The 16,632-nt window shown below is 37.2% G+C and overlaps 1 protein-coding gene across 3 annotated transcripts in view; it reads left to right on the forward strand.

The window, feature by feature from the left end:
* The window catches only part of SKAP2 (src kinase associated phosphoprotein 2), a 116,468-nt gene extending 106,727 nt beyond the window's left edge, over window positions 1-9,741 (forward strand). For all 3 annotated transcript variants that reach the window (XM_079302352.1, XM_079302353.1, XM_079302351.1), the window contains 2 exons: window positions 8,615-8,716; window positions 9,116-9,741. In XM_079302352.1, coding sequence (XP_079158478.1) covers window positions 8,615-8,707 — 93 coding nt within the window. In that variant the 3' untranslated portion in view covers window positions 8,708-8,716; window positions 9,116-9,741. The remainder of the gene's footprint in view (window positions 1-8,614; window positions 8,717-9,115) is intronic.
* Window positions 9,742-16,632: the final 6,891 nt, after the last annotated feature.

The following is a 16,632-nucleotide window of genomic DNA, read 5'->3' on the forward strand; positions in this document are numbered from 1 at the left end:
GTAAAAAAATATTGTAGGTCACTGGAATACACAAGTAGGTGCATGAAAACTAAAGGCATCTGTTTGTCCTAGTTTCAAATTAAGTTTTGTCACAATTGCTTTAAATCTTCTGTGATACCTTTAACTACATTTCTAGATAATAAATGTAACAGCTTCTTTTTAAAATATATTTTAAGATTTATGGATAGAAGGACAGTCCTATATAAAAATATAGAAGATGTATTACTAATATTAATTTGACCATGTATGTCTTTTGAGGTATTTCATTGTCACTTAAACTAATAAGTGAATTGCATTACTAAAGGCTGAATAAAGCCTGTGGATTGGGCAAACTTTCAAATAGTTATTCAGCACTGAAGAATTGTACTAATTTAAAATAACCACCTCTTCCCTCTCTCACTCCCCCCACAAAGCCCATGAGCGAATGGATTCCACTGTACGAGTCTGGCCTCTTTGTGGGTTGTGCTCTTTGGGCACATTATGAGAACTGTAAAATCTTAATCTTCAGCTTGTAGGTGAAAAAAACTGTTTGCTACTCCTTCCCCAAAAGAGTGAGAAATTTAATTTAAAAAATGGAGCAAAATAGAAAAACAGTAGCTTAAGCTGTCCTCTGTATATCAAGTGTCCTGTTGCCGTGCCGTGATTAATCCGTAATCGGTCCTTGAAGCAGGCTTGCTGCTGCTTCTCCAGATATATAGAACCTCTCTAGATGGGAATGATTTCTACTCCAAAATACAGCCCAGAAAATTCAGCCCTGTTTCCCTTAAAGATTGTTACAGCTTTTTCAGAAAAATGAGTGTTGGCCACTACTGTCAGCTTGGAATTTAGGGTCCTTGGAGGGGGAAGTGCCAGAGAATTATCTATCTTAACCCTCCACTTGATTCAGTTTCAAGGTCTAATCATTTATGAGCTCTTTGTCCACTAAGTGAAAATACAACCAAAGGAAAAGTGAGCCTAACCATCCTGAAGTGGGTCAAGACTTTTCTTCTAAAATATTTCCTAATCCACCACATTAATACTTGGATTTTATGACAGTCGGCAGGAATCCTAGGCAATTTTTTAATTTTTTCACACCATCTAGTGGTTGAAAATGAGAGATGCAAGTACTGACAGGGGGGTGATGTGTATGCATCCAAAATGGTGTCATAAATTCAGCTTCAGCTGAACCTAGCTGTGGCTTTATTGCCTTTCTATCATATGTCAGCCAGGAACATTACTCTTGAAAATCACATTTTGCTGATAAGGAAGTAAGTGTGGGTATAGCCATGTTATAGTAGGAAGGGTGAAGCATTAACAAAATATCGAGCATATTTGTGCAACATATAATAGTTCTTTGTTTTACAGTGAAATATAAATGGTATAACCCTGCTCTGATGAACGTGATAAGACAGATATTCATCTCTCCCAGCAATAGTTATGCCAAAGCAATATATTTTTACCAGCTTTTCTTATACCTGTATAGAAATTAGGGGGAAAGCAAATATTGGTTTCCTAGAAATGAGGTCATTAGTATAAAAGAAGTAATTATGAACCAGTTTAGCAAATTTGGGCATTTATAGAATTTAAATAAAGCAAGAGGAGCAATATGTTCCATGGAAGTTTCTAGGTAAATGCCTTTTAGACAAATGAGCATGGTTTCAGTTTGGCAGTGTTTACTTCCTAAAATAGCTAAGTAGTATGCAAAGACTAATCCCCAGAATTTGCTTTTAAATGAGCATCAAAACTCAGTGTTATTGCACTGAGCACGAGCTCATGCTCTTGACAACAGAGATACCTTTGCCCAGCTAGTGTAGTTACTGTAGAAAAGCATGTTTTTCTTGTTTTAAAGGTGTATTCAGAAACTATTTAAGCTATTTTCTAAATATTTATGTCAGTTGTGGCTTTTGTGTGACAGTAGTCCTGTGGGCTTTTACAAAAAACCCGCAAAAGCCTTACAACTTTTTTCTATGTTGTTCTATCAAGTTTCCCTCAAAAGTTGAGTTTTTAATCTGAGCAGAATTAACAGAATTATCACAATAATACTTCTTAACTTTATTTAAAAACATAGTTAACATTTCAGATTAATGTATCTGTACAGATATACTGTTACTATTATTTTAATTTATAATATTGTTGAATATTCAAGTGGCTTTTATCACATATGCTATGAATGATGTGAACTTTCTGAAAACTATATATCCTTATTCCATTTTGTAATAAAAATTATAGCTTTACTGATAAAGAGACTGTTAATACCATTTCTTAGTTAATATTGACTGTTAGAAATGCAATACTTTGTAGTCCTATTTTCTAAAAGGAAGATTGCTCTTAACTCCTGCTCATTTATGGGCTTGCCTTTGCTTTCAAGCCCACGTGATAAATGGGAAAACAGACCATAGTATAGCAATCATTTTTATAAATCTTCCATAGCTCTACTCAAGAAATCAATTTCCAGAAACAAAGATAGCTGTGGATGGAGGTAGTTCTATTTTTTTTTCTTCCTAAGTTTTGTATGCACAATTTATGCAAGTGCAACACTTGCAGTACTTGTTTGTTTGCTTTGGGTGTATGTTTTGTGTTATGAAGTTCCATAGTTTCATCAGCCAAATGCAAGTAATAGTGAAAATTTACCTTGATATGTAAGTGGGCATCTGCTTAGTAAAAATTACTGACATGTCTTAACATTAATTTAATATACTTCTTATTTATATTTGTATTAAAATAGAAAATACTTCAAAATCAGAAATTATATCTTAAACTGGAATTCTCCTTTATTGTTATTATTTCATTGCACACCAGTGGTGCTTACTCTGATATTTATGATTCATAGAAATATCATCTATGACAACCTTTTGCTCCAGAATTTTCATGGAAGTAGAGTGTTAACCTGGTGCTTAGATTACCCTGTATTTTCAGTGGTTGTAGGTTTCATGTGTGGCAGATTTTTGTTCTTTCAATACAATAAATGTTAAAATGCTCACATCTCAACCTGCACTTTTTGCCTAGTAAAAAGACAAACAATCTCCATAGCTCATGCAGCTGTTTCAGAGTAACAGTGAACACTTTGTTCACTATCTGGATAATATTAATAAAATGTATTTATTTAGTATTTTTTCCAAAAGATGTGAAAGACATACTAAAATCCTGAGTGTTTTATTTTGTCAGATTGTTTTCTGGCTGATCATACTAAGATCTGTAATTTCTATTCCATGGCCATACTGCCTATGGCTCCTCTAGCACATAGGGAGCACCAGTATGAGCAGATTTGCAGAATGAAACACCTAGTGTTTGAGTCCTGGTGTCCACACCATGCTTTTTCAAAGCTGTTTGATGTCCAGAGAGGTCTAGTCTGGTATTGTGGAATGAGAACACATTAATGGCTGGAGCATGTTCAAGTGCATCTTCCATTTTAGCTTCACCTGAAATAAATGTAGTGTGTGTCCTCTGAGGCTGATGGCTCTGCAAAGGGAGCCAGTGGGAGGAAGGTGGGAGCTTTGGGAGATTCACATCAGTGGGATGCTTCTGGTCAAAACTAAAATGCAACACTCAGTTGTATATTACCCATTTCCTGGCTTGTTTAGTTTTAATCTTTATGGGTGGGGATGGGAGAAGAATAAGTATATGTCTAAAGGCCTTTAAAGAGAAGGTTGGTTAGAACTAATGCAAAGTGACTCTAGCTCTGTTGGTTTGCATACTGATAATATGTAAGCCTTTGCCTATCAGATTAGAAAAAAGTTGGCCATGTGTCATCTAATGGAAAATAAAATGGCCTTTCTATTGTTCCAGGGTGTTTTCTGGGGGCCGTTTTGGTTCAGAACCCAGTCTGCTTACTGTGATTTATATTGGAAATCTTTAATTGCTGTATATTTTCTCTCATGTCATTGTGGGAAATAAAACCTAATAATGCAACCATACAATAAATCTGGCGCTTATATTTTTAAAGATGACCATTTTATTGCTGCCTTAAAACAACTCTACTACCTGTGAAGAAGTCTCATTCAGTTATTTAAGACATTTGTCATTCTCTGCTTTTAGAGAAAATGCTGTTCTGTGCCAAAACTGCTCCCTGGTTGATAGTGTATCATTCAACAATTACACCAAAGGAAGTTCTAAAACTTTTTAGCTAGTATGAATCTCCTGGATGAATTGGAGATGTTTTAAACTGATATCTTGCCAAAATTGCACCCTAGGATGTTCTTTGCAAAAAATTTATCCCTGCTTCTGACACACATTTAGGTTGATAGTAGAGGTTACTTATTTTAACCCCAAACAAGGCTACAGATATGTTTTGCTTTTCAGTTTTCAGGTATTCAGGTATATATACTTTAAATTAGTATTACTCACAGTGCCACTAGAAGAAGGAAGGAGAAAAATCTTGAATTCACATAATTTAGTTGTGTTTTTTTTAAAATGCAACTCAATTCTTTTTCAAGGCATTGAAACACAATGATAATTTTCAGCAACTCTTTTAAAACCAAACAAATAAAAAATCCCACACCACCACAAACACGAAAAAACATACCATATGTATTCAACAATGGACTAATTGCACAAGAACTAGATGTTCTCAACTTTTGCTGTAGTCAGTAGAAGTTTATATGCTGCAAAGCTTCTGGAGAATCTCATATTGGCAGAGGAATTTGTAAAGGTAGCAACTGCTTTGGAAATCCTTTGCTTTGGAAAGTGTAAAATTTTTTTCTTCTTGTATGTCAAAAATATCAAAATTCTTTTCTGTAGAGGACTAAAATCTTGGATTTAAATGATACCTGTATAAAACAGGGAGTGTATTGCTAACTATTGTGTTTTCCCCAAGTACAAAAGGTTTTATGATTGGTGTTCATGATGTCATGGGTACCCAGATATCAGTGCAGTGAAATGGGTGGGATGATGACAAGGAAAAGCATTTGCTCATAGTGTGTTCAGTTGAGAGCATTTAAAGAGCCTGTAAGCCCTGATGGGATTTTTAATCCCTGCTATCTGGCATGCTGTACATTTTTTGCCAGCATGTTAAATGTTAAATCATAACCTGTTCCTTCCTGCCCTGTGAAATTACTTCACTTTGGTTAATAAATTTCTGCTGGGGAAAAAAATAATCCATTCTATGACAGTGGAAATGCAGAAGTAGCTTAGAAAGCATTTGGTAATTTGTTATGGTTGTTGTTTCATATTATTTGGTATAACATGTAATATATTCCATTGGTCTGGTGCTTGTTTTTGGGGGGGGTTGTGGTGGCCCCCTCCTCCCCCGGCCCTGCTAACATTGCCTGGTATGGCAAATGTGCTCCCTGTCACATGGCAGAGCATGGCCGCACACTTGTGCATTCTCCTCATTGCAGGGCAGCTGGATCTGGCCCTGCCCCCCTCTCCTATCCCTCTATTTGCCTTGGAGCAATTCATTTTGCAGTTATTGAATTTCTTTGGAGAGTTATTTTCATACAGCGAGCATCACAGCACCTCTGGATCTTGATAGCGTTTCTACATAAGGAGAAAGAAGCTTTGTGTTAGTAATTACCTAACATTGTCAGGAGCTGACTGCAGGCCTCTTTCTAGTGATAACAGAATAACCACATAATGTAGCTTTATAGCACATGATTAATAGAAAATAATTACACATCCTACAAAGGGATGCAATATTTCTTATAAATTGACTACAATGGTTTCCTGTAGATTAAAGGACTCTTCATTATTTTATCAGTCCTTCTGAAGTATAGTCGCTTGCCTATGTTAGCAGTGATATTAAGAGCTGAACGCAGTGAGGGATACCAGATGGTAAACCCAGTTGTACCTGAGATCTGAAGCTGATGCTTGCAAAAGCACAGTGTTTCCCAACTTTTTTATTCATATAAAACTCCTGACTGTATTCATATTCTTCTGTATATTAATCTTTATTTTCCACAAATGTGAACTGAAGACTTTTATTCTACACATCTTAAGCAGCAGTAATAGACATATGGACCTCACAACAGCAGTGTATTAATGAAATTATATTGCTGCAAAGGAGTTTATAATTGATAACATTGATAGAAACAATACATCAATTTGGATTTTATGTGTGACTTCAAGGAAGGACTAGGGGGGCTGCTTATCTGCCTCACTAGTTAAGCACTCTTTCGTGTTACTGAGGATAGGAAGGAGGGGTTAGGAGTTTAAAGAAAAATGTCTGTAATCAGTTTAAAAGGGAGTGCTATCTAATTATTCTAAAACCAGAGATTAAGGTTTTATGTTCTTGGTAGCCAGGTATCTGCACTATATTTTTGTTCAGACTTCTATAGACTGCAGATTGTTTAATTGGGATTCATGTTGCTCTTGAGACCCATGCAAAGAATAGTAATGTAAAGTAAAGGCTTCTGTGTTGCAATATTGTCTGTATGGTATAATGGTTGCAGCAAATCCTTAAATTAGTTTACTAGTCTGTTACATCAACATTCATTTCATCTTCTCACTTAGCTTCATGCCAGAGCAGTAAGTGGTGTATTAGTAAGTAGCAAAACCCAGAAAGTTTTCAAAACAGCAGCATGCTTTTAATTTGAATTTGAGCTATCTGAATTGTTTCTTTAAAAACAATTGTTTCTAAGTCCATGTAGTGTTGCTAAGTGGAACATTTTCAATGGATAATGTAATCCACAGGCTTTTTCTGTGCCATTTGTCATATGCAGTTTAATGACTGCTTAACTGAGCCACTTCCCTCATTTCATGTATTGTTTGTTTTTTTGGCTGATGTCTAGCAAAACTTGCTTAATCACTCTTGTCAGTCACTGTGCAAATTCCATGTAGCAGCTTAAAATCTTTTGTTGCTTTCTCTTGGAGAGATTTATTGCTGAGATTCCAGTAGTATACGTGAGTGCTGCTCCTTTCAGCAATTTCCCACTTCAGTCTTGAAATCTAGTTTGTATATTTAAACAGTGTATTGTGAGATAAAGCATAGATTTTTAAACAGGCTGATCGGGAAGATTATAAACCTCAGTGTCAGGGTATTGTTTTGCCTTTAAGGATTTGGGGTATAATGTGAAGCCCCATGGGAAAGGTTATTAACTTCTGTGGAGTGTGCACTGAAGATCAGGTTCAGATACCTCTAGACTTTCAGGACCAAACCCATCCCCAGCAGTCTGCTTTGCAGTGGAAGGGGGAAGAAGGTGGAATTATTTTTGCAGCTTTCTTGTTTGCATGTTCACATAATAAATGAAGGTTTTCCTGCTGTTTTTTAAGTGGATTTCCTTTAAATCACACTTACTGCAGTTTTACATGCATAGTAGGATAGAATCTTTTAAATCGCCAATTAACTGTTAAGTGAAGGAAGAAAATGTTTAATTGAAGACTAGTGTTCAGCCTTCCACAATTAGAAAATACAAAACTGTGTGTGTGCCTGCATACAAGCATTAAAAACCAAAAGAAGGCAAAGAAGAAACAGCAAAAAAGCCCACATGAAAGCAGGCCATCGTAGTTAAGCACAGAGAGAGCTGAGTACACTTAAGTACCTCATAGGACCCCAGAGAACTCTTGACCAGGCAAAATATGCCAGCAGCAAATCATTATAGCTCGGGCTCTAATGAAACTCCATTAACCCTTAAGCTCCACTCGGCTATTTATAACCAAGAAACTTTACCTACAGTTCAAAATAGTAGCTTCCTCTCAGTAGGACCAGTAATTCCAAATCCTTGAGCCTTTTGCTCTTATCAGAAGAACGGTGTAGCAGGAAGCAGATGTTGCTTATCAGAGATTTCTGTGTATTTTGTATTTCACATATTTGTTCCATAGTAATTTCTATCTTACTAATCATTCAGTTTTGAGTAAGGTCTCTGTTTTAATAATGCTTCATTTGTAACTCAATATATGTGTGTGCACAATTCCAGCTGTTACAATTTATTGAACCATTGTTAGGATTGATCTTAAAATATCTCATAGGAAAAAAGTAAATGATATACCACAATATACAATAATTACATATCAATATTACATTATTTTATTTTCCCAATAATTATATACCACAATACCACAATTCTCTTACTTGGTACTGCTTTTGGAAGACATTATTTCTTTAAACTAATTCATTTTGTTTCATATTTATCTCACTAAGCCTAAACGTATTTGAAACAGGAGTACATTAGTCATCTGTCAGGAATATGAGATCTGCTGTAGAATTTTCTGCAAGCCTAAAGCAATAGTGGATTTTGTCCATAGAAAGATATTATGTATTAGACATAGAGTGTTCCCTTCCCTTTGAGTGAAGTAGTTTTTAAAGTAAGTTGATGGTAAGTTTCTTAGAGTTTAGCTTGTTATACTAAAAGAATCCCTGTTGATTGTTATATGTCAACGTTGTGTTATTAGGTTTTAGTTACAAAGACAGGGTTTTTGTATTTTTGATGAACAGAGAATAAGGAGGTCGGCTATTTTTAGTAGGTGTTAGAGAAGCTGTAATTAAGACATTTTCTTGAGTATGCCTAGTCTTTTTAAAATTTAGCTTCTGCCTTTGCCTAACTGCATGTGAATGCCTATAACAAAAAGACACAATGTTTTAATTTTCAGTTGAAATGATTGTAACTGTATATAAGAGAAAGCATCCATAAGGAGTTGCATACAAAACTCTATTGCATTTATATCAGACTAAAGGTTAATACTGCGTATTGTTTTCAATTAGGAGTACAATAAATTTGGCTGGTGGGTAGGAGAAATGAAGGGAACCATTGGCTTGGTGCCTAAAGACTACATAATGGAGATGTATGATATTTGAGAGGCCTGGGTAAGTACATTTTAATCCAATCTTCTGTAATGGCTTATATGTTCCCTTGTTCTCTGTTTCATAAGTATGTCTTTCCTGGAACCTTGGTAGGAGTCCTGTTAACATAAAGATTATGGCAAAATATATTGAAGATTCATTTAAAATACTTTTTTTCTGGGATTCTATGTGAAATATTAAACCACAGGGTACAAAACATTTATTTAACTGTGTTCCTGTTCCAGATTTTTTTAAAAAATAAAACTGATGTTGTTTCTATTTAGTTATATTTCTTTAGTAAAATGTATATATCTGTCTGTGCACAAAACTGTGGAAAGGGATGGATATTTGGACAGGGTTTGATATGCATGTTTGAGGTTTTTTGCTTAATGACGAACTTTCAACTTCCCTATCTTTAATCAGGAGAAATCTGCACTTGAAATGAAGAGTGGTGTGCAGCTGCAGTTTACAGACCCAACCTCTGGAAGAAGATTCTGCTGTACATGTTTTGTGGTTTCAGTGAATGTAGTCAGATTGTTGCCTTGTGTATATTAAACATTATAAACTGTAATTGATCATAACTTTACGGAAATGTTCTTCTTAGCTACTTTTTATAGAATTGTAATGTTAGGAAATTAATAGATGGGAATTAACATATGGGGCACAAGCAGCCATATAGTGCCTGTTGCTCTTTTTTCTAACATGCTAGCAGCACTCTGTCTAGCTGTAGGTTTGTGTTCTCTTTTCCTGTTTCTGCATAGTCAAAAAAATTAAGCAGAACTTTGAGGGTAAACTATAATTCAATTCATGCATGCATTAACCTTTTAATACTCACTGTACATCTTGTTCAGTTTCATCAGAAAGTTGAGGGAAATTTATGTATATTTCAAGTCTTTAGGGTATTCTGTTTCCGGATGTTTTAAAGTTATGCTTTAGCCAATGATTAATTTTTCTCATATATTTAGTATTGTATTGTTAATTACTATGTTGTTGACACACAATGAAAAGTTGATTCTTTTGCTGGTGTAATAAATAGGCCTGTATGGTAATACTGCCATTGTACCATTCTGACTTGGATAGGATAATTCTATGAAAATTTGTGAAAATATATTAACCCCGAGAATTTTTGCTAAGTCAACACAAGCTAAATTGCAAGTACCATACTCTTCTTTCGTAGATGTGCTTTACCATTAGAATGCAAGATGAACTATTTCGGGTCCTCCGGTGGAGTTGATTTGTGAGACCCTTAATGTGCCGAGGAGGCAGCCTGTAGCTGCCGAGCCTGTGCAGGTCCCCGCGTAGCTGCTTGTGCTGTTTATGCTGCAGGCAGACCCCGGGAACACTGTGGGTTAAAAGGAAACCTTAGTCTGAGCTCGGAATTGGGATCCCCGCAGTAAACTGGGATGTTGTGCTCTGTGTTAGCTGATGTGTGTGGTACTTGCTGGTACACTGAATCCTAACGGGCATCAAACGGGACGGAGTTTTGTTGTAATTTTTTAAAGAGATAGTCACTGGAATTGATTCTGTGCGTTATCAGCGAAGCATTAAAATGATAGATTATAGTCTTCAGATCTTTTACTACTTTAATTTGTCAAGCGTGCTGGTGGATTGTGTACAGAATGTGAAGCGTTAATAGCGGGGCTGGAAACGCTCCTTCTCCCTTGTTAACATGGCAGCGCCATAAATCTGCCCACCGAAATGGCTTTTTATTAATTACAGAATTCCCAATCCCAGCACCACCGATGTGGTTTTTAGGGAGCAAGGCTTCCCCGCTCCTGAGGGCGGGCGGCTTCGCCCGGCGCTCGCTGTGGGCCCGGCCCGGTTCGGGCGCGGCCCTTGCGCTGCGCGGCCGCGGCGCTGGGTGGCAGCAGCTTTTCAGCGGATTCCCAGGTTTATGGGACGGGCGGAGGCGGATCCCGAGGCGGATCCCGGTGCTGCCGCTGTCCCCTTCCCCCTCCGTGCTGCCCCGCGCCGTTTCTGCCGTTTTTCCAGGAGAGGGAGTCCTTAGCCAAGCCATGAGGGGCAGAGCTGCCCGGCGCGGCCTCGCCTGGGCGGTGACAGCCGGAGACATGGAGTGGCTTTTGTCTGTAGTTCGCTTTTAGGGCTTCCCCCTGCTTGCTTCTTATTGCTAGGGGAGAGAGAGTTAAATAAACCGCCTTGAATCCAAAACGTGAAAGATGTCCTGAGACTCAGTGGTAGTATCTCAGAATAAACCAGCGGTGGACCACGGATGAATGGTTTACTTTAAATCTGTGTGAATACCATGACCTTTTTTGGATAAGAACATCTCAGTTAATACAACTTAAACGAAATGCGGGTAGAAGATGCTAATCGCTTAATTTTCTTTGTTCACTTAGATTGTGCTTGCCTTTCTGTGAACGGTGAGAGAGAAGATCTTTAAAAGGTGATTGTAACTCACAATGTACAGTGTTTTACTTGATTATTTGCTGTGTTCTGGATTTGTATGGTACTGCCATTAGATCTTATAATAATGTTCTACTCTGCAAATTTTTAAGGTTCAAATAAAGTTTAATTGTTTGCAAACTGTTATGATGCTAATAATTCAACAGCCTGCTGTGTTACTAATGAAATTACTTTGTTATGATTAATTTGGAAAATAGTGTGTTGATTGTAGTAATTAAGCACAACAAGGTGAAGTAAATGATTCTAATGCCATCTGGCCTCCAGACTGAATGAAGAAATGAAATGGGGCTGTCATTTGAATTTATTCAGAGAAGTAAGGGTAATACAAATGCTTTTTATAGCAGAGGCACCCGGATATAATCATGCCACTCTGTAGTATCTTTTCATGTGCTGCTGTATACGGATAACTGGTCCACGTATTTTTGCAGCATCTCGTTAGGATATACCTCTTTGTGCATGCTGCCACTAATTGCATGTACTGATGGCAGTGCATGCACTGTTTCTTCTATCAGGAAGATGTATGGATAAGATTTAGAGAAGTGATATGGCTCAGCTTACCTTTTGCTCCCCTATTAAGGATAAAAACTTTCTTTGACTGGAATTAAACCGAAAGTGAATACTAATAAAGATCCCATTCTAAATTCAAAGCTAAATCCATAAACTTCTTTCTTTCTCTTTTGGCTCTGCAGTCTGAGTATGACACAGTATTAGAAGGAATGTAAAGAATAACCCTTTAGAACCTGATCCAAGGACTACTGAAACTGAGAAGCTATTGAATTCACTTGCTGTTACAACACGATCTCAAGCAGTAACTCAAAACCAGGCAATATAGTTTCAAAGTGTTTTTTTGCTGAATACTCTTTGTCCTCTTTCTGAAAGAGATGCAATTATTTCCATAAGCTGAACCAAATGAAAGAACAGCACTGATTTCTCTAAGCCATATAATAAAAATACATTTTTCAGTCTCAGGTTCTTCTCAAAATGAAGTTGTGGGTGTAAATTAGAATTCTGTCTTGATAAAGTTCAGTGGGATCTATAGGGAAGCTGTAAAATTTTAAAACGTGGTGAAAGTGCCCAGGTAGATGACAGTGGTGTGCTCTTCAGTTGCATGAGCTATTTGAAGTTTCTCTCATCTCTCACTGAAGTTGATGAAAAATTTATTAGTACGTAACTGTGGGAATAAGCATATGCATGGAAACCTTACAAACACTTTGCACTTTACACAGCACAAAGTACTGATAAACTCTGTAAGACTCTCACTTACCAGGGTTTCTCTGAAGCTGATATTTCTCAGACAGGACTCTGTTTGATTCCATTTTTATTTGGGAAATCAGACCCTAAGCTTTGTAAAGAGGGCTCTGCCAAATCTGCACCTCTATCTTAGAGTTCATTTCCTGCCCAACATCCATTGTCTTGCTGTGAGGGACCAGCACCAACCAACTTCACATTATGAACTCAAATGGTGAATTCAAGACAGGTGTAAGCACAGGATTTGGCACTTCTGGGATACAATTGTAACTTGGCTCATCTTTCCATCCTGCAGGAAGAAGTAAAGGGGGCTTAGATGGTGGCAGGATGTGCAAGTGAAAGGAATTCAGCTTTTCTTATCCAAATGTGTTGTGCTAAAGAATATTTAATTTGATTATTTATTTATTTATTTATTTACTATTTAATTGTAAAGCAGATCAGGCAGTGATGACCCATTAATTGTTAGATCATAGCCTTTTATAGATTTGTTTAGAAGTGATTTTGTAATGGGATCTAGACAATTCTGTTTCTGCTGTCTGGAATTGTTAGTGCAAACTATCACACAGAGAAATTTGTAGAAATTCAATTGCTGGGTTCAAAGCAAGTAGAGGGAAAACCTCTGCACCTGAAAGCTATGTTAACATAAGTCAGATTTAAAACTGAAACTGTCAGCTTCTTCTCAGCTTTTTTGGAAGGACAAGTATTTTAATTAGCAGGAAAAGCTTAAAAATCCGAGGTGTCATCTTGTAGCAATGTGTTGGAGAATAAAGTACAACAGTGCAGGCAGTCTGAGAAGAAGAGCTGCTGGTAGATGAAGAGGCAGATAGCTTCAAATGCCACTAAAAACCAATCTATCTCTATTAATTTTCTGCTCTAGCAAACTGATATGTTGGAGCTTTTATCCTAAAGTATCCTCACTGTCTCACAACCCATAGAGCAAACTTCCTTTCACCCTCTATTGTAAAGCAAGTGCTACTCCATAAAGAGATTTGTTGGCTAATGAGCATTTTACAGCAAGACTTTAAAGTTTATGCTGTGAGATGAGAAAAAAAAAAAATTCACATTCAGTTACAGTGAGAGGATTTATGTTGGCAGAAGAGAATTATGAATTTGGCCACTTCCAATCTGCTGTAATGCTTCCATATTTGTAAATAGTGCTGTGGGATTTTTAATAGCCATGGCAATAAGGACTTTAGGTTTACACCTCATGCTACAAGACAAGTATGCAGCACCCCAGAACTGCTTGGGGTAAAGGGAAAAAGTATTGCACAGGATCATTATCAGTCTTTGAAAAGCCAGCAGCATGGATGTGTGCCTTGGCAGCCTCCCACCCAAGAGCTGACATGGCCCAATGCTGCCTTTTAATAGTCAGATCTAATAGGGTCAGCGTGAGGAGAGCAGAGCACAGACAGTCTGACAGGCGTGAGCAACTCTGTTCATTGGTGGCCTTCAGCCTCTCAGACTTATTTCAGTGTGGAAGGGAAAAGATGAAATCTATAAACAGTCACATGGTATCAGGAAAGCATCTTCCTTTTGTGTTGCTTTCTTCCGAGAGGACTGCCATTCTTTCCTTATATTTAAATTAAAAGCAGTCAGGCATGAATGCACATGTGTGTGTAGAAAGGAGTGGGTTTTATTATACTGTTGCTTACAATCTTGTTTTGATGCTGATTTCTCCTTTCTGGTGTTCATGTTGACATGCTCAAAATGGCCACACTACTTTTACCACAGAAAGAAAGGTATTTCTAGGTTTAAAAAATATATATTTACAGTTGCTGGAAAGCTCTATTCTATTTGCTCCTCTTTTGTAATTTCCCATCATTTTAATGCATTGTGTCAGCAGTATCATATCAAAATCTCTGTGCTTTTTGTGACTGTAATTTTTGCTTGTGTGTACAATACTCCAGACTAATGATTTGAAACTTCTTTTCTTCTTATTTTCAAGCTAATATTGGACTTGGTTTTAGGGTATTAGATCTCAGTGAAAGGGGAAGAATGGAATAATCTGTGCATCTAGAGTTCTGTTACTTGACTAAAGAATAGGCAATCCACATTAGCAGCTGTGAGAACTGTTTTGGAAGGTCTCTAAACTAACTGGCTTCCTTTCCATTCATTTGTTTCTGATTCTGAGACTCTCACAGTATGCCTAACCACTGCTAGACTGAGACTACCTATTCAGCTACTTGCTGTCCTGTGATAGTCACCCAAGGTCACCTCTAGGTCATTACTGACTTGTGACCAGAGTTGCCTCCCTCTAATGTATTTGGTACTGCTTTAAAGGTAGAGCTAAGGAAACAAACGTCTCTCTGAACTTTGTAAGTTTTCAGGTGAGTGAAAGTTCAAAATGCAGAGGCATCATCCAGAATAATCTCTCTCACTAAGCCATGTTTATGATTTGTGTTTTTGTGAATAACCTGTCTCCACTTTACTCCTGCATTCATTTACCTTAAAAAACTGTGAAGCGGAGATCATGTACCATGAGATGTCTTCCTAAAACATCAGTTTTTGACAGAATTGGGTCAAATTAATGTTTCAAGTGCATATTATATGAATGTTACTCGAGAGTGTGAACCTGCATCCAGTGGTAATCTCTGTCAGGCTTTGGCAAGCAGAGCAGAACAAAGAGCTATGTGTCTGGCCCTTAGCTGAAAACTGAGCTTTACTGATCTATGTCTGATATTATCTTAGGCCCTTCAGCTGCACTGTTGCTTCTGAGCATCTCTAATAAATTCAATGAGCTAGAAATTTATGCAGGTGTTTGTCCATCAGGTGTGGATCAGAGTTTTGAATTATAGCCTGATCTGACAGAATGGCATACAAAACCATGGTGTGATATGTTCCCATTTGTGGATCCTCAGACTGGCTGATGATTCCAAGAAGCATAGGTAGACCACAAAGGGATTTCATTAAATGGTAATGATAATGTATTTCAGTAGAATTCTATTTTGCACATTCTGGCTGATGTAAAGAAAGCCTTCATGCAAAATACCCTTGCTTAGATGCCATAACATCTGAAACATGGGGAATATGTGTTATAGTAATTCAGTCTAAAACTGACCAGGGTGACTCACAGGGATCACAGAATGGAGCACTGAGCAGCTACTGAGGGCACACAAATTTATTTGGTAAACAGTGTTTGATTATGAATTAATTGTGACAATGCAGACAATTATTTCAATAACTTTGTCTAGTTAACAGTCCCAATAGACATACTGTTTGTTAAATGTATTAACTGAAATTGCAATAGCTATTCAGACTGCATTCATCATAATACTTGGTAGTGTATGTTCTTCCCTTGTCTGTGGGCTTTTGAGTATGCTCTGCTCATCCTGTTGTAATTTTTGCTGGTATTACAGAAATAAATTGAAATGTAGGCAGTTGTCAATGACACAAACATCTTCTGTCTTTTCCACTGTCTGCTTCTTGAAAACAGTCAGTTCTGCATGTTATAGTTTGAAACCAGGGAATTTACCCATTTGACTCTCCCTTAAACTCAGCAAAAGTTATATAGGTAATTCTTAATTTGAGAGCACAGTATTAGCTCCACCTTGACAAAAGAAAACATTAGTCACATAGTTCCCTTGGCTTTATTGCAACTGCTCCTGCAGCTTCTTACTTGTGAGATACAGGATTTAGAATCATTGCAGAAAATTAAATTGTTAGTAGTTTAAAGTATAGTGCTAGCCATCAGTTGACCACCTGCATACAGGGTGCCAATTTATCTGTGAAGTGGTTCTTGATGTTCAAAATCACTCTGTACCTAGCACTTAACAAATGCAGAGAGTATTATGAACACAAAGCAAATGGCTTTGGTGATTTTGATCTCCAGAGAAGATCTCCTTGGCATAAGATAGTTCTTGTAACCAGATGGAAGTATTTTACATCCTACTCATTTTGAACTCCCAGTTCACACCCTGATGATCTGTACACTCTGTGCTGAGGTCTGATTGATTATACCAGGATTAATTGGGTTTTACTCTTCTGAAAATGTTGCAGGTATGCCAGATGTGAGAAAAGTTGTGTTTGACCCTGTCTATTTCATTGTCTGCTCCATTTCCCTACTAAATCGGAGTTGTATTGGGGCAGGTACTAGTACTGTCTTCAGGAATCTTTATTATAGACAGCTGTCAATGGTAGATGAATGCTTTGGCTGTGCCTCTCCTTTCAGCCAAGGAGTAAGTCTATAATAGTGAGGATTTATCTTGTTATATGAGTATACTGACACAGAATTATAACATCTGTATATGGGCCACTGACAGTCCCTGTGT

This window comes from Erithacus rubecula, assembly GCF_903797595.1.
Source record: "Erithacus rubecula genome assembly, chromosome: 3".
NCBI lineage: Eukaryota > Metazoa > Chordata > Aves > Passeriformes > Muscicapidae > Erithacus > Erithacus rubecula.